The sequence below is a fragment of the Monodon monoceros genome, unplaced genomic scaffold (assembly GCF_005190385.1).
Source record: "Monodon monoceros isolate NGI ecotype Baffin Bay Population unplaced genomic scaffold, NGI_Narwhal_1 Super_Scaffold_15, whole genome shotgun sequence".
Lineage (NCBI taxonomy): Eukaryota > Metazoa > Chordata > Mammalia > Artiodactyla > Monodontidae > Monodon > Monodon monoceros.
This window is the reverse complement of record NW_021703771.1, coordinates 46,678,089-46,697,587: the sequence shown is the minus strand read 5'-3', so window position 1 is coordinate 46,697,587 and position 19,499 is coordinate 46,678,089. Positions and strand designations below refer to the sequence as shown.

At 39.3% G+C, this 19,499-nt stretch overlaps 1 protein-coding gene across 1 annotated transcript in view; it reads right to left on the bottom strand.

Moving 5' to 3' along the window:
- SLC35F1 (solute carrier family 35 member F1) overlaps positions 1-19,499 on the bottom strand; it is a 414,335-nt gene that overhangs the window by 161,021 nt on the left and 233,815 nt on the right. Inside the window, exon 2 of the mRNA XM_029224221.1 lies at positions 5,766-5,941. Coding sequence (XP_029080054.1) covers positions 5,766-5,941 — 176 coding nt within the window. The remainder of the gene's footprint in view (positions 1-5,765; positions 5,942-19,499) is intronic.

Here is a 19,499-nt window from a genome sequence, read left to right as displayed (position 1 = left end):
GGAATTTAACGTTCAAACCGAGAATATTTCTCTTGAACAGTAAGGCATGAATTTACTTTTCAGTATTCTCTTTGGAAAAAATCAAAGGGATTACACATGATGATATTTCTGAGTGTTCTGTTAGTACTATTAGTAACTTGTTTCATTTTCACACTCACCCAAAGAAATATATAAAAGATTCAACAAATATTTTAATGTGTATATAAGAATTTGCTGGAATTCATGCAATACTCGTCAAATTTTTAGCTGCAAGCTTGTCTTTTATTCAAAATTGGAAGAGCTTATAAAAATATCTTTCAGTGAAAAAGCAAAACTTGTAGAACTAGTCACCAGGAATATCTCTAATAATGCTCAACAGTGGCAACCTTTTCTTCTCTTTCTAGGGTCTGTATACAAAAAGAAGCAGGCACTTCTGATTCTATCCGTGCGTTCATTGCTGATACCCATTCTTTCCCTGCCATCATGACTTGAGGAAGAAAACAAGGAACGAAAGTGTTTTCTTTTCCCTCTCAGCATCCTGCTTTTGCTCCACAATCCTTACCTCCCCCATCGCTGAGCAACTTGTTGATAAGGAAAACAAAAAGAAATTGGAGAGGCAAGAACTGAGAAAAACTGGCGGAAGAAAAGGAAGAAGAAATTATCGACTATTTAAAAATTGTGTGGTTTATATATATTCAGAAGTTAAAAACTGCCAAAAAAAGAACCATGGATATCTATTATTTAAGAACTGCTGAACGTAGTTCTGGGAAGCAGCAGGATTCTTGTAATAATTGATAAAAGAAGCTTATGGGCAAAAAGTTTGATGACATAATTTTTCTTGATAAGAAATATATCCTATTTCACCTTTGTTTTAAAAGCCCGTCACATTTCTTGCTTCTACATCCAAATGCAAGAACTGAGTGGTCTTTAGTTGTTCACAGTCTTTGCTTTTTGTGTTTCTCTGCTTCCTGATTTCAGTTAGTATTACATGGAATTTTAAGAAAAAAGTAGGCATGAGGAAGAGGCTTCCCAGGCAAATCCGTAAGTTTTGGGAAGCTTCACTATACTTTCTTAGTCATATACCTGTGAGATAATAGAAATATATATGTATCGTTCTCTGCCCCCAGTTCCTGGCTCAGCGCTCCTAAAACACTTGTAATTTTCTAAGTGAGAAGAACGCTAGGAGCATATTTGGTTCTAATATTTGGTCTTTGACCCTAGTTCCTGACACAGAGCTCCTAAATCACTTACAATTTCCAGAGAGATAGGAATTTCTTTTGTTTCTAATGAGGTGACTCTTGGTGCGCTCCTGGATGGGGCTGGTCACCAGAAACACCAAGCTATGATTAGAAGCCTGGAACTTTCAGCCCCGCCTTCCCATTTTCCAGAGAGAGGAGAGGGGCTGGAAATGAAGCTAATGATCATGCCTACCTAATGAAGCCTCCGTAAAAATTCCAAAACCATGAGGTTTGGAGAGCTCTAGGGTTGGTGAACACGTGACATGGAGATGCTAAGAGTGCTGTGCCCAGAGAGGGCCTGGGGGCTCCACGACCCTTTCCACACACCTTGCCCTACTCACCTCTTCCATCTGAGCATACATCTATATCCTTTATCACATCCTTTTGTAATAAACTGGTAAACAGTAAGTAAACTGCTTTCCTGAGTCCTGTGAGACGCTCGAGCAAATTAACCAAACCCAAGGAGGGTTCGTGGGAACCTCTGATCTATAGCAGGTAGGTCAGAAGCACAGGTAATAACTTCTATCCATCTCCAGATAGAACTGTCAGAACTGAGTTATATTGTAAGACACCCAGCTGGTGTCACAGAATTGCATGGTGTGGGAAAAGCCCCACACATCTGGTGTCAGAAGTATTGTGGTGTGGTGGTAGAGTAAGAGTAAAGGAGAAACACAAGAGGAGGACTACGTTTTTCTTTACAATTCCTGAAACCCTACTTTGTACATATAGCGTGAGTTTGGATTTCAGGCATTATTTCAATGGGTGTGTGTGTGTGTGTGTGTGTGTGTGTGTGTGTGTGTGTGTGTGTATTTTTCTTCCCGCCTGGCTGTGTTGGGTCTTCGTTGCTGCACGCGGGCTTTCTCTAGTTGCAGCAAGCGGGGGCTACTCTTCGTTGTGGTGTGTCGGCTTCTCCTTGCGATGGCTTCTCTTGTTGCAGAGCATGGGTTCTAGGCACGCAGGCTTCAGTAGTTGTGGCACGCGGGCTCAGTAGTTGTGGTGCACGGGCTCTAGAGCGCAGGCTCAGTATTTGTGGCGCAGGGGCTTAGTTGCTCCACGGCATGTGGGATATTCCTGGACCAGGGTTCAAACCCGTGTCTCCTGCATTGGCAGGCGGATTCTTAACCGCTTCACCACATTGTCTGAGTAATTTCCCCAAAGTGGTTACAACTAACCAAGTAACAGCTATCTAAATTTTATCTGAATTCTCAAATGTGATACATTGTCATTAGAACTACTTTTTTGAAGTACATTGTTTTTCTACAGAGTTGTATTAAAGAAGCTCTTTAGGAGAAACAGCAAGATTTTTAAAAATTTTAGAACCATCCGGAATAAAAAAACCTAGCTCCAATCACAAAGGGCTAGCCTTAAAACTTGTTCTACAGTATACTTTTTTTTTTAAGGAGGATGGTCTTTGTAGGAATCAATTTTTGGTTTTCTACAAATTTTTGTAGGAACCAATTAATAATCAGGGACAAATTCAAACTCCAGTTTGAACTGGCGTTACACTGAAACTTATACTGCATTCTGTTGCTTCAGAGTCTTTGATCATTGGTTCAGTGCAAATTTGGTGAGGAGAATTCACTTTAACTTTGAAGTCAAATTTCCACAAGGCTTTTGTAATAACATCACCCTTAATGCTCTTGAAAGCCTTCTTGCATTTATCACAATATGTTTACATGTGACAATCATACATTTTATAATTAAAACGATAAAGAAAGATTGTTAATTCCTGAGTCTAACTTATTGCTATTGTGTGGCCTAAGGTGGTATCAAATGAATATGGTGGCCTTGTGGGGCCAGTGACATCTGTGCTGGAAGAATTGGGAAGGCTGGCATCTTGCTCAATCCTGACCTGCAGCACTCCTGGCAGGGTACTTAGCAGAGTACATAGGAAGTACCTGGTAGGGAGGAGAAAATGTGGCCATGACAGCACTTTCCTCACACACATCACACTTTCCATCCTCTCCTCTTTGCTCTGTTCGTTCCCTCTCAAATCTTGAGGTGCATGAGGAAGGAGATTATTATGTCTCTAAAACATGGCACGGAATCAGCCTATACAAAATTAATGTAATTACTATGTTGATTTCCAGATGTTAGCTTAATGCCAGCCTATTAAAACTTCTAAAGATGAAGCTTAAAACAAACAAACATTCTGAGTAAACATCCAAATAAAGACATGCCAGCATATTTAGTGATAATCTGAGGCAATGCAGAAATCTCTGGATAAGGCATTTTAGAAACTGGTTCTCTCCATCACCAACTGCAATGACAGTAAGAATTTTCTCAGGTCCTCTTCAGTTTTTTCCTTCCAAAGAGCCTCTGAATTCCTTGCTGTTTCTGGTCCTTGGCCTCCTTCCAGTCGTGCCTCTGCCCTGCCCACCCTCGCCATCCTCTCCCAGCACCGTTTACAGTCACATCCTCCTGACATCAGTGCTGTGCCTCACTAGACTTTGCCCCCAGGGCTGGTTTTTTATCCAGGGTTTTGAAATTCAAGGGGAAAAATCCTCCTTTTGCTCCAGCCTGTCTCCCTTCCCTCTTCCTTCCTCCCCGGACCGCACAGGGGTGGGCACAGTGGGCCATGAAGGTACCCAGCCCTGGCCTGGGAGGGGCCCCTACTCTCCCTAGTTCTGTAGCCTGGAGCAGGTTCCTGATGCTGGGGGAGCCTCCGATCTCTCATTTATAAAATTTTGGATAATGATTCTTATTTCCTTGGATTGAAGGAATAAAAGAGGTAATTCACATATGTAGTAGCTGGCACATTATAAAGCCTCAACAGAAGGTATTATTGTTAACCTTGGGTCTTTTTCTACATTTAGTTTTTTAAGCTTTTCTGTCTCTACCTGTAACTGTACAATTATTCTCTGTTTCTTAGAATGGCTTGATTTTATTTTTTTCCCTGATGAGAGTTTTTGTTAAATCTCTGGCCTCCTGGAAAGTAAGACTGACAAGAACCCAAAGACTAGTTGTAATTCACCATCTTGTAGTCTAGACTGTTTGGTTCTAAAAATCTCTACAGAACGTAAATTCACCACTTTCGTGTGATTTTTTTGGTTATATTAGAGTGTTGCAAAATTGCTCTTCATTTAATCTTACTATCCTTAATTATAATCCTTGTACTGGGCTAAAATCATTCTATTCTTTAATAATTCTAAACTATTATTCAAGCTTTCATCAAGTGATTTTTAAGTCGAACTGCATAGCTCTCTCTTCTTGAATGACCAAACTATACATTCTTCATGTTAACAGTCTCTCATAAGTAAATTTCTAAGTATATGCCTCCCCAGTTTCCTCATTTTCTGGAGTTTTTTCCTGGATTGAGGCACCAATGGTGAAATTGTGGGTATAACTGTTTAGATAATGCATTTGTAGCATTCAAAATCATTAGCTTCCAAATCCTACTGAGGAAATATAGCTGAGACTCAATGTCTATAACTTTTGTAGCCTGAGGTTTTATTTGAAATTTTACTCTTAAATTAATTATGCCTACTGATGTTAAATTTTAAAAACAAACACCAATAACACCAATATTTGAGAAGTAAATGAAATTAGCTTTTCCAACACTTTAAACAAATCCCAAGTTAAACTAGAATTCAGTCGTAACTTGTTCATTTTTACTCTCCCTCTAAGATGAAATCTAGTCCTGGCCAAATCATTTTAATTAAGCACTATTACTCTGAAGGACAATCCAAATAAGGAAATGTAAAAATTCAATGCTGATATATGATTATTAGCAAAGTTTCTAAAAAGTATGACTCTTAGGATTGATGTATACAGCTATACACATATCTTTATTCATTATTATGGTATATAATTGTCTTCAAACCTATTAATGGCTACTTTTCAGTGCATATTTTACAGTCCACAGCTGATACTGGGGGATTATTATTGGCTATTTCTGGGCCATAGGTATAATCATAAGTCTCTGAAGTACATCCTCCAGAGATATACCCCAAGGATTTCAACTGCAATTGCCCTTTAATAAGTTTTTCTTGCACTGACTCTTGGAGGACTTGTTTCATTTTTTTGGCTCTTTAAATTTAGACAGAACATCTCACATAGCCATTTGTGGTAGCTTTCTTTTCTTTCTTTTCCCCTTTGTTATTACTAGAGTTGTTTGTGTTTACTATTTCTATCTTTCTCGTGACACTTTCCCAAGAACATATATTTGTAATCCCCTTGGATTTCTAAGGGCTAGCATTTATTAAGACAGCTTCATCAGGGCTGTTCCAGGTTCCAGTGAAGCAGTCTATTTAGATTTACTGAGGGGTACAAGGAATGCTAACAGGAATTCAAATATAAGCAATTGTACATTTCTGCCTATACATGCATTTCCTACTTCCTGCTGAATTCACACAATTTATGCTTCTTTGTGATTTACTCACTCATTTTGTTTGCTGTATTACTGCAAAATAGAAAAGTGAGATTTGGGGTTTTGAATTGTCTTATGACGCTGTAAGTGAAAAAAGTTAATCTGGTCATCGCTCATCACTCTTGCAGATGTTGCTAAAAGAGAAACAAAGCTATATTCTCGGGATTTTGCATGCTTACCTTGTCTGACAGCTAGTGTGGTGGTATAGACCAAGAAGAGGAGGATGTAATTGAGGAAACTCTGGAAGACTGGTGTATTGGCATGGAAATCTTCTGACAGGTACTTGCTGGTCAAGCTAATTCCACAAATAAGGAGGGATAACACCTGGCCTAGAGCCACAGAGATTAACATCTCCCTGAGAAATAAAGAGAAACATAGCAAAGATCAGCATTAAGTCCATTAGAACAATCACTTAAAATTTACTAAGCACTTGTGCCATTCACTAGGCTAAGTGCAATAAACAGTATTTCTTTTAATCCATAATAGCAATGCTACCTTACTGGGGTTTTGCAGAGGAAGAAACCAAAGTTTAGAGGGGTTAAGGAATTTTCTTACAGTCGCATAACTAGGAAGTGGCAAAGCTGAGATTTGAGACCAAATCTCTCCAAGTGATCCTGGCTTCTACCTACTGAGCCCTGGAGCTCTGGGGGAGAATTAACATCATCCTGATGCCACCATGGCATGAACAAATGTTCAGAAACCTGAGAGAGAACCTGAACATTGATGAAGCAGGACCATATTCCAACCTTGTCCTCAGGTTCTTGTACCAAAAAACAGAGACTTTTTTCTTCATAGACCAAAATCTTGGCTCTAGGAACACTTAGGTAAAGGGGCCATACAAACCCCTGATAGTCTAAAAGGACTATCTCCTCTCCATTCCCAGATATTGAACAGTTTGCTCTAACAAGCACTAATAAGCACTAGTCTCTGCTCTCCTCTGCTCAAGTCGCAGTTGCTGACACATTAAAACTCTCATTCACGAAGGAAATTTAGTGACTGAGGGGGTACAATAAGACATTTCAAATTCTGTGAATATTTTCTATGGCTTTTTTTTATAGGCACTGACCCTACAGTCCACTGTAGTGGAGATTACAGGCAAGAGTCAAACTTTGCATAGAAATAAAACGCCCATGTGGGCTTTATGGTCACATCCACCTGTATGCTCTGACACAGGACAAGCCCCTGGCTTCTGCAAAGCAGACTTCTGCTCTCCCCAGGGGTCTCATCTGACTTTCCTGGTTTATTTATTTAAAGAAAAATGAACATAAAATAAGCAAAGAGTAGTATTTCTAAACAGAAAAGCATTAGGCAGAGCAACGGCAGCATTGCATATTCCCTCCCCCATGGCAGGTGTGAATCCATCTTTCTGGAAGGGGCACTGGACCCCTGGGCAGGGTTCTGGGTGGACACCTTGGTGGTATCCTTCTTTTTAAAAAAGGCATCCATCACTCATTCCATTTGCTTCCACGAGGAGGACAAATTGTGGCAATGCATGTGGACCTATGAAAAAGGCTCTGCAGAGGTTAGCCTGTAACATATTGGCAGAGGCTGCCTTGGTAGATGGGTAGATTGCTCTGTTTCCAGGTACTGGCCCTGACCCTTCAATTCAATCTTCATAAAGGTGTCAAAGGAGTCAAAGCGATATTTTTAAACATGTAAGTTTAAAATGTCAGTCTGTTGCTTAAAATCCTACCCTATAGATGATACCCTATAGATGGTACCCTACAGAATGCAGCGATCTATAAGGCCTATGTTACACCATCTACAAAGATGTCTGCCAACATTTCCTCACATCCCTCTATATTCATGCTGCTTCTCCCAAAGGGAGGTGGGGTCTATTTTCCTTTTCCAGAAGCTAAGCTGGTCTTGTGACTTGCTTTGACCAATAGAAGGTAGGGGGAGATGTCATGTGACTTCTGGTCCTAAACCTAATAAGAAGCTCTGCGGCTTCCATTTTCTGCCCTCTTAGGATACAGCTTCCATGTAAAGAACCAGAGCTAGGCTACCGAATATTGAGAGGCTGTGTGAAAAGAAGAAGGGAGAGCCAGCCAACCACTGCCACCTCAGCTGAAGTACCAGACATGTAAGGATTGTGGATCCTCTGGCCCCAGTGGAGCAGCGCCAACCTGAGTCATGTGGAGCAGAGATGAACCATCCCCAGTGATTGCTGCCCAGTTGGAGAACTGTGAGAAATAATCATTGGTTGTGTCGTTTTAGGGCATGAAGTTTGGGGTGGTTTGTTATGCAGCAGCAGATACTGAAACGAGGCCCTCAATACCCTCCCTCCACTCCTACTGCCGCAAAGCTCTGCCTCCTGCTTCCCCGCTTTATTCCCCCATGAAGCCAGAGCCCCAGACCTACAGAGCTCCTTGCACTTCAACAACGAGTCGTGGTCTTCTTTGTTGGCATTCCTTTTCACATGTTATTATTTCCAGAATGTTCATCCCGACGTGTCAGTCTGACTCTTATTCATCTTTCAAGATTTGGCTCACACGTTATGTTACCCCCTTTAAAAAGTCTTCTCTGCCCTCTCTTCCCTTGGGATATATCTCCTTTACTTCTATATCATTATACTATAATTACTGTTTTTACTGTGATGCGGGTATAATGTTCTTCACTATATTTACAGCTGGGCAGTACCATTCAGAGGAAGTAGAAAATGGAGAGCTTCAAGACAGTGCAGAGGTAGACCTAGGCAACACTGAACAGTTTTGTTGAAATGAAAGGATGATTTCAAAAAAAATAAGAAAGAAAAGCAGAAGTAAAGAGAAGTACCAGATTTAACTCAAAGGTTTTTAAGCCAGCCTAAGAGAAGTGTGATACCCACTAACAAAAACCACGATAAGAAGTTGGTTTTAGTGTAAAGATAACAAACATTTTTGGTATATTGAATTTGAGCTGCCAAATGAACTTCCAAATGATCCAACAGTATTAGAATCATGGGATCAGAGTTGGATAGGGAGGTCAACCAGGAGAAAAATATGTGGAACTTTTACATATAAGAGTGGCGGCTAAAGTACTGGAAACGGATGCTAACAACAAGGAAGGAAGAAGAGGAAATAAAATAAGAAGGCCTAGGAAGTCTTTGGAGAATCCCCAGATTGGGGTTAGGGATGAAAGAAGAGGCACATCATTGGAGTCAGAAGTGGTTTGAAGGCTAAGGGGAAGACCAAGGTAGTTCTTTATGTCAAGGAAACCAAGGGAACAGAGACTTTTGTGGAGGGAACAGTTGTAATATTGAATGTTGCTTAGAGGGCATGAAGAATGAGGACTGACAAAAGATGATTTGTAGTCACTGCCAGCCTTTGAAAGACCACTTTTGGTGGTCAGTACCAGAGCAACACTTGGTATCATGGAAACAAAGGGAACAGAGAATTTCACAGAAGGGATAGTTAGTGGTGACTAATTGGACAGAAGTGGTGAGAAATAAAGGTGCTGACTTTGAAGAATTTTAAAGAATTCAAAGAATCCTTTGAAGAAGTTTGATCTAGTCACTACATAACATAAAAATAACAAAAATAGTTAAAATAATAATGTTTAAAATGATTAAAAATAATTTAGAGTGGATTCATGATTATCCTCTCATTGGGTCACTCTTACTTGCATAATAACTTACATCCTTAAGTGGAAGAGAAGTGGGGAGAGTTACAGCTCATATACCAGAGAGTGGGTCCTGGTGCTGAGTATGTCCACTGGAGAATGCTGTGTATGGAGTGTGTCTCCTTGGGAAAGGAAGGTCGACGACTACTGCTAGGACATGGTAATTCCTACAACTGCTTAAGTTACAACCATGGTATTTGAAACCTTGGCGATATCCTGAACAAAATCAAGCCACAAAAAAATGACAGAGTGCTTACATAAGAGAAAAAAAATTTTAGTACTTCTGATGTATATGTGCCAATATGTTGAATACTATAAAACAGCCTTCACATGCCAGGCACTATGTATGCAAAGATGAATAAGACATAGTCTTTGTCACTGGGGAACTACTAAACCAAGATTTTGGAGCTTAGTTCCCAAGTAACTTACTACAAAATGGACCCAGGTAAGATGAAATAGCAATAATAATTCATATTTATTAAGTTCTTTCTATGTGCCGAGTCCCAGGCTTAGATTTATACATTCTGTCTTAATCCTCATAATAACTTTACAAGGCAGATATTGTTATGGTTCCATTTGCTAGATAAGTAAACTGATGCTTAGAGCGGTAAGCAGCCCGCCCAAGGTCACAGAGCCAGCAGGGGGAAGATTTGGATAGAAACTAAGTCATATGATTCCAAATCCCAACTTCCTAATTACTATGCTACACCATCATTATGCTGCCAAAAAAATACTCTTTTCCCTCACAGAGGGCACAGAACACAGTGCTAAACCTAAGTGGCTGGTTTCCAGAAATATTCTGGGGAAAGTGAAGACAAAACAATTCGTCCCAACTGACTGATGAAAACTCTTCCACCAAGACATCTGTAATGTGTGCCTTTCAACAGAGGTCAACACAAGCTTATTCTTGTTTCTTCAGCCAAACAAAACAGCAAATCTGCTGTATTCAATTTCTGCTTTTAATTAGTGGCTGTGTCATTCAGCTGCTGCTGGTATGATCTGATAGAAAACACACATTATGGTTTTGTCCATCATGCTAATAAACATGACTTGTAAAACAGGAAGGAATGGAAGGGACCTTTTATCAGATTAGTTCACCAGTCCTTTCCCAAGTGAAGGGAGCTAGTACTGGAGCTGTTGCAAGTCTGCATATCTGAGCTAAGTTACTAGAATCACCAAAGCAAAATAAATAAAAATATAAATAAACCTAGATGTTGACACTCGGCTGATTCCACCTCCCACTCCTCTCCACTGCCCCACCATCTTCCTCTCATCAGATTCTCCTTTGTTCTTTTTTAGCACAGAGCAAATCCTTTTGGTGATCTGTGCCTCAGAATGTCTTCCTACCACTGTCTCTGCCTATGGATCTTTTCAGTTCTTTTACTGTCACCTTAGCCCTCCTAACAATTTTTTCCCACACTAACCACTACAGCAGATCTCTGGTCCCTTCACTTAATTCTTCATGAACTTAAGGTACCATCTTCTCCAGGAAGCCTCCCCTTGGCCGCCCCTTGCTCGCTAAGGCTGAGTTGTGTCCTTCTCTGTATGTTCCTATCTCTACTTGTGCTCACCATACTGTATGACTCATGAGTTCCTGAAAAGAAGGGAAGGTATTCTAGTCATTTCTATATTCCTGGTGCCTTGAGGACTCCTGAATGGGAAGGAAATAAATGCTCAATAAATACAGAATGAATGAATAAATTTACAAGTGAAAAAATATCTACAAATGAAAAAGATCAGAAGGTTTGAAAGACTGCTTATCTTATCTTGAAAAACTACTAGCTCTGAAAGACAAAAAAATCTCATTTTCACCGTATTCCTTCTGCCAGTTAGACACTGAGATTAATAAACTCTTTTCTGGTGCATTTCTGAACAAGCCTGGTAAGGTGCTATCTTGCAAAAATGATGCTAAATACGGTGCCGGGTGGAATTTTATACTGGGAGCTGTTGGCTATTCATGTAGTTTATAGAATAGCACACCAGATGCATTCTAACATAGGATACAGAGTTCCTATAATTTTAGCAGCAGAAATGGAGAAGAGACTATGATACACATTTTCATCTTTGTTTATGTGTTTAAAAGGACATCCTATCCACTTTAAATTCAGAATGACTAGACAATGAAAAATGTATGAGTCTCAGGAAAAAGTGCTGCTGGAAGCTGAATACCTGTTATAATAGAGCTTGTATTCATAAAGACCGACATAAACCATTACCACAAAAGCTCCGTTCTGTTAAAGAAATAGACGTTAGAATCTTGTAAATAAACTTGTGTTTTACAAAGTAGATATTCAAAATAATAAGATTTAATATAAAACATAAGTTGAATCTCATTTTCTTCCCTTAGTCATAAGAATACATTCTTTTAAAGAGGTATGAAAAATTTCAGCATAGAGTTACATAATCATATTGCTTTGTAATTCTTTGGTATGAGAGTGAAACAATTACATCATCATCTTGAAGGAGAGCACATCAAACTTTCTGCAGAAACATCTTCATTCTGTTAACTATTCTCAGGCAAATCATGTCAGATCTGAATCAGCATATGAATTCAGATGTACGTACATAAATAGCGCGTATGCTGCCTTGACTAAACACAGTACCACTTGAACACGGGAAGAATGTGTTCTACTATGTTCTTTGACGAGGTTGCTGTTTTCAGAAGTTAGGACATTGGCTTCTTGAAGATCTTTGCTGAAAGGCTTTATTCCATTTAAGTATTAATTAGACTTCTATGTAAGGAGATTATTAGGCAAGAAGCAAATACACATCTCCAGAGGTTTTACATTAATTGGAGTTTCTTTGCCTCAGATTCTGTATTCATGGAATTTAACCTGTTCTCTGGTTCTGTGGTATCAGTTTCTTTTCTTTTTGTTTTTTAGAGGAAACCAAGTAAGTCACAAGGAAGCCCTCGTAAACAATATTCCACTGAGTCCATGAGGTAGTAAGTGTAGGAGACATTTGAAACTCTAGTGTGAGAGGATGAGTCACAGATGTGCATGTATATTAGATGTTGTTTGTCTAGAGAAGTGGGACAGAACAGTGGAAAGCACCAATAGGGAGTTAGAAGCCCCTGGCTCTTGAGTTCCGTTGATTAAGCTCCATGATCCTGCACATCTCCAACTCTGGGCTCGGATTCCTTCGTGTAAAGTAAGGATAGTTTAATTGACGAGTGTGTAAGATACTTATGCTCCCCTTCAAATCTTCTTGGTCTCACTGTCTCCAAGGTATCCTGTCTCCAAGGTATCCTAGCTCCAGTGGCGGCTGCCATGACAGACTGTGAATAGACTGCAATCAAAACTGTGTGGGCCCAGCCCAGTGGCCCTGGGCCTCATGCCCATTCTGTGTGCCTTGTGCCTTCTACCCTGGAGATTCCAGGTTGATGCTGAAGGCCAGACCTTGTGGGGACCTATTTGGTGCCCACTCATCAGCAACTGGGAGGTGCCGGGGAATTATTGCACTTGAGCAATAGAAAACTAAAGCAGACAGATAGGTTCTTCTTCTTCCTCTCCCCCTGGCCCTCCCCCTGACAGACTGTCCCGAGAAGCAGTCACTTCTGCAGGTTCTCTAAAGATGGTCCTGCCTCACCAGGTTCTCTGTTGGGTACTCAGTGCCCCAGAACTGTCCCTCCCACCTTCCCTTCCTCACTCCTACTCCCTGGGATTACAGTCCTAACTAAAGTAGCGGCACTTAAGCCTGTGCTTTCTGGGGAACTCAAGCTAAGATAATGAGCTCTACATTTCCTTCTACTCTGTAATTCTGACTTACTTTTAGAAGACACTGATGTGTAATCATTAACTCTTGAGATTGGTATCTTCGATCTTAAAGTCTATTCCTTCTGTGTATTTGATTAAACTCTTTGGTAGCTGAGTTAGCAGCAATGTTTACTCATTTATTATGCACACACTCTGCAGGTTTGGGGATTAGCTGCAGAGAAAGAGATCACTCAGTAGCATTTGGCAAGGCCTGCTGGGTACAGGTTATGAGGAAGGGATGCTTGGTCCCTGCCTCCAAGAAGCGTGGAGGGGCATGGAACTTAAATAAGTGAAGCTACTGTACCTGCATAGAGAACATAAAAATACCCATGTACTCCAGTAAGTCTATATAAAATTGCTAGAAGTTATCAGAGATAATGTCAGTCTTTAAAACTAGGCAAAGAATATGTCAGTCCCAATCTGACATATACACACTACTATGTATAAAATAGATAACTAATAAGGACCTACTGTACAGCACAAGGAACTCTACTCAATACTCTGTAATGACTGATACGGGAACAGAATCTAAAAAAAGAGTGGATATATGTATATGTATAATTGATTCGCTTTGCTGTACAGCAGAAACTAACACAACGCTGTAAATCAACTATACTCAATAAATTTATTTTTTAAATTGGCCAAAGCAAATATGGAAAGGTTTCATGGAGAACAGAGTTTTGCGTCAGTTTTGCTTGTTTTAAATAATGGAAGAGAGTTAATTTGGTATTTTGAAGGTGGCATATCATTCCAGGAAAAAAGAAATGCTGTGCTGTCTCAGAAGCAGACACTGACACGCAGAATCACTGGGCTGGCCAGTGAGAATCATAATAATAGCAGAGATGGGTAAAGAGAGGTAAGAAGCAGAAGACCCTAAAGCGTAGGGTAGTGTTTTAATTCAGTAAGAATTGTTCTTTGGAATTTCTGAGCACGGGAAACGAAGTAAGCTCCTGCCACAACATCCCCAAATTTCTCTGCTCATTCCATTAGTCAGATCCAAATCCTGCTTGCATTATGGGGGAAAAGTTTCAATAAGGAGCAAGAGGGAAGAACCAGATGTCTCTGTGCAAGTTTGGCATCCCTGAAACTCCACTAGCTTCATGGTAAATCCACCTCTGATGGAGGCATGCTAGATACATCTGTACTTTCATCTCAGCATTGCAAAGCTGCAGACTTTTAATACTTGCTTCTTCAAATCTTCAGCATAGCTTTTTATGCATCTTTCAATATTATTTGCAGAATGTTGCCATCTTGTTTTTCTTGTGTAATATAGCCGTGTTTACAGTGATAAGAAGAGGAATTTCTCCAGTAGTATTGATATAAGGATTTTGATCATTTCTTAATAAATAAGAAATACCAGTTGAGGCAAAACAATGATTATTATATTTAACAGAATTTTTTAAAAAGTGATGGGTTGTATGACATTAAACATAACTCCCTTCCCTCCCCCCACAAATCGCATAAGTTATTTTTATGTTATGGTTGCTTAGTTTTTTAACTGCTTGCTAACAATATGTCAGGTAATATCTTAAGGCATGCTGTATACTTAGAGCAAAGTCCACCCTTAATAAAAGTAGAAGTAAACGCATATTTTGTCTTATAAATTGTCTTATTGACAATTACAAATTGTAGCTAATATTTTTGTTACATGTGATTAGATTTCACTGTGTTTGTTTTACTTTGCCACATGGCTGATGGAGAAAGGTCAGATTAAGAATAAGAGAAGTTTCAGCTGAGCACTTTTTTTGGTTATTTATTTATGGTACATTGTGGTATTACCTCTGACTCTCAGCTTTTGTGTAGGAATCATTTTTAAGGCAACAATCCTCTTTGTGAAGCTTAGTTACTGAGATGATACAACTGCTAAATCCTTTAACCAGACACTCACATAAACTGGCTACTATGAACCCCCTCTGACAGCAGGACAGCCACTCCTCTGTCAAAGAATCTCATACACCTTAAAGGAGTCAATCACCCAAAGAAACCAGTGACAAAAGACCACAGTTTACATGATTCCATTTATATGACATGTCCAGAGTTGGCAAATCTACAGAGACAGAAAGTAGATAGCTTGTTGCTGAGGGCTAGGGGGATGGGATCAGGAGGTGATAATTAAAGGGTAGGGGGTTTCTTTTCGAAGTGATGAAATGTTCTAAAATGACTGTGGTGTTAGTTGCACATATCTCTAATACTAAATACTAATATTCTAAAACACATTGAATTTTACACTTTAAATAGATGAATTGTATGGTATGTGAATTACATAATATCTCAATAAAGCTGTTACCAAAAAGAAAGAAAGAGAAAGAAGGGAGGTAGGAATAAAATAGGTAAGGAAAAAAGATAAAGAAAAGAAAAAATTACACAGCAGTTAAAAAATAAAGTTGCAACCATCTGATCTACAAATTAAGAAATTGCACCAAGGTCAATTTATATGTTAAAAATTAGTCAAGCTTAATTATTTTCATTTTTTTCCCCACATATAAACTAATGATAATATTTTCTTCCTGAATCCCAGGGGATCAACTTGTATTTTCCCCTGAGATGTGTACTCTCACTTTGGAGACAACTGACTTAAAAGGTATGTTTTTTTGGGGGGTGGGGGCGGGGGGTTTGCGGTACGCGGGCCTCTCACTGCTGTGGCCTCTCCTGTTGCGGAGCACAGGCTCCGGACGCGCAGACTCAGCCGCCATGGCTCACGGGCCCAGCCGCTCCGCGGCATGTGGGATCTTCCCGGACCGGGGCACGAACCCGCGTCCCCTGCATCAGCAGGCGGACTCTCAACCACTGCGCCACCAGGGAAGCCCCTCAGGGAAGCTCCTCAGGGAAGCCCCTAAAAGGTATGTTTTTACTTCTTAGCTTGTAAGGTTAAAATTTTTGTCATCTTCCTCCAGAGATCCACCATGGTGTCATAAAATAGAATATGGTTTTTGTGTGGTGTTGTTTTTTTTTACATCTTTATTGGAGTATAATTGCTTTACAATGGTGTGTTAGTTTCTGCTTTATAACAAAGTGAATCAGTTATACATATACATATGTTCCCATCTCTTCCCTCTTGCGTCTCCCTCCCTCCCACCCTCCCTATCCCACCCCTCCAGGCGGTCACAAAGCATCGAACTGATCTCCCTGTGCTATGCGGCTGCTTCCCACTAGCTATCTATCTTACATTTGGTAGTGTATATATGTCCATGCCACTCTCTCGCTTTGTCACAGCTTACCCTTCCTCCTCCCCATATCCTCAAGTTCATTCTCTAGTAGGTCTGTGTCTTTATTCCTGTCTTACCCCTAGGTTCTTCATGACATTTTTTTTTCTTAAATTCCATATATATGTGTTAGCATTTGACCCACCTCCTAGAGAAATGGAAATAAAAACAAAAATAAACAAATGGGACCTAATGAAACTTCAAAGCTTTTGCACAGCAAAGGAAACCATAATAAACAAGACCAAAAGACAACCCTCAGAATGGGAGAAAATATTTGTAAATGAAGCAACTGACAAAGGATTAATCTCCAAAATTTATAAGCGGCTCATGCAGCTCAATAACAAGAAAACAAACAACCCAATCCAAAAATGGGCAGAAGACCTAAAAAGACATTTCTCCAAAGAAGATATACAGATTGCCAACAAACACATGAAAGGATGCTCAACATCACTAATCATTAGAGAAATGCAAATCAAAACTACAATGAGGTATCACCTCACACCAGTCAGAATGGCCATCATCAAGAAATCTAGAAACAATAAATGCTGGAGAGGGTGTGGAGAAAAGGGAACCCTCTTGCACTGTTGGTGGGAATGTAAATTGATACAGCCACTATGGAGAACAGTATGGAGGTTCCTTACAAAACTACAAATAGAACTACCATATGATCCAGCAATCCCACTACTGGGCATATACCCTGAGAAAACCAGAATTCAAAAAGAGTCATGTACCAAAATGTTCATTTCAGCTCTATTTACAATAGCCCGGAGATGGAAACAACTTAAGTGTCCATCATCAGATGAATGGCTAAAGAAGATGTGACACATATATACAATGGAATACTACTCAGCCTAAAAAGAAATGAAATTGAGCTATTTCTAATGAGGTGGATAGACCTAGAGTCTGTCATACAGAGTGAAGTAAGTCAGAAAGAGAAAGAATATGTTTTGAAATGGATAGATCTGGGTTTGGATCTTGACTCTGCCACTAAGTAGCTGAGACTCATCTATTTTCTTCAACTATAAAATAGGGATAAAAATACATATCTCTCAGGGCTGTCATGAGGACTAAATGAGACAGTTGATATAAACTTCCTACTACAGTATCTGGTTCATGATAAATACTCAGAATAATAGCTCTTATTACATTCTAGCACACTTCATAAGTACCAAATACCCTTATTGATTACTTAAATATATCTGTATGATTGCATTGATACGTTGAGAAAATATTGCTAACATGCATCCCAGATTTATTTCCTGAAGTTCTGACTAATTAATTTATTCCTAAATATGGAAAGTTTAAAGGATTCCTGCTCTTCGTAAGTTGGGGAAGGAAAGAAAAAAAAAAAAAAGCAAATGAGGAATTTTTAAGGGGTCTTACCTGACATGACTATTATGAAACTAACAGATCTTAGTTTTAAATAGGAATTTCTGACTTGAATTCTCACACTTGCTAATATCTTCTTGGAGATTAGGAAAGAGATGACTACATTTTAGGCCAGCTGTGTTGCTGTCTTCTTTCTTGATGCATTTTTAAATGACTTTGACATTTTTTATTACAAAATGTTTTTAACTTTGCATTTTGAATTATGTTAGTGAACCCTAAGGCCAAATGGCAAACATTTAACTTTCAAATCTATTGAATAAATAAAAACAAAGAAAGTACAAGTGGACTGGTGACTCACTTTCTTTAAAAATAAAGACCCATGTCAAATTCCATTATTTTATCCCACATTTACCAAATTTGTATGCATGAAGTGTAGTGTATTTGAAGGAGAGCAAATTGGGAAAATTAGATTCCACTAAGTGCTGAACTTCTCCACACACAATTAAAACCTGCTTGAAAAATGTATAATCAACTGAGATCATCAATTATGCTTTTTACTTGGAAGAACTTAACAGGGAACTCAGGATAAATAAATAGGGAAGCCATGCCTCATTTTAGAAGACAAATATATCTGCCTTTGCTTTCAAGTCATAAGAAGATTCTCTGAGTGGAGACTAGCTGACATTTTCCACCTCATTCTTTGCATCAAAAGATGATACCAACTGCCCCATCACAAGGATCTGAGAGTAAAGGAGCATTTTTATCTCAGTACTTCTGACACACTGTCTTGAAAAACAACTCAAAATTATATCAAAATCCAATTTTTGCAAGATGGGCTAGAAAACATTTATTCTAGAGGAAAAGGTCTTCTGAAAGAGTGAACATTGGCTATTTACCATAATTAAAGGTTATATATTTAAGAGATTTGACCTGTTGAAATTTCTATTGTAGGGATGATTCTAATATAAAAAAATCTATTATTGCCACTCCTGCTTCAGGGTTAAAAGAGGAAAAGGCAATTAGAAGATCAGAAGGAAGGGATGTCCTTAAATGGGAAATACCAAAAGGTTCTCAGCTGCCTTTAAGATGGAAGAGGACAGAATAGGGGGTGACGGGTAGTGGGAGGACCTCCTGAGGCCAGGCAATCGAAGGAGGATTTTTAAATTTTTAAGACTTGAGGCAGGAGTGGGGGCTGGTGGAAAAAGAAAAAATAACAATATTAAATCAAAGAATTTGTTCAAAGACAACTCAGGTTGGTTCATAAGGTACACAATGTTCCAACTTTTTAAAAGGTGCTAAGACTAAGCATTATGGTAAACACAGCAGGCCCCCCAAAAATATCAGGCAGATTACAAACCAACGGTGCCATAGTGATTTTTTTTCTGAAAATGAGCCTTCTCATTAAATTCATGCTCTATAAAAAAGAGATTAGCCTATTCTTATAAGTAATGTAGCTGCCAAGGCTATGACTGAAAACCAGCCTCAGGCGCTCAAGTCGTATTCTTTAAGAACAAGGAAGAAAAGAAAAATGAAGGGTCACTTATGTAAACATAAATCGCACACTCATGTTCTCTTCCTTGAGCTCATTGTGAAATGCTGTTGAAGGTACCAGCTGTGCTCTGAGACACTGGCTTTGGTGAAATCCAGTCCCCAGGGTGGGAAGGGACAAGGTGAGGTGTCTTCCTAACCTTCAACACGGCTTCAGTCGGGTTGGCCCTCTTACAGCAGACACTGCTGGGGAAAGCAGTCACTTACTGTCTCCAACAGAAACCATTTACAAACCCCTTTCCTTCCTTTTCAAGATTTGGGGAAATCCAAGCAGTTTCAGATCTTTGACAGATTTCACCTAGCTCACCGGTGTCACTTAGTAAAGGCTGCAGCAACGTTTCCAAATTGTCCAAGGCACAGAGGTCATCCAATGAGTATGTGGCAAAATATGAAAGAAGACAATGTTAATATTTTGATGTTAAGGTTTTGTCTTTAAAATTTTTTAAAAAAAGGGAATGGCCTCATTCAATTTTTTAAA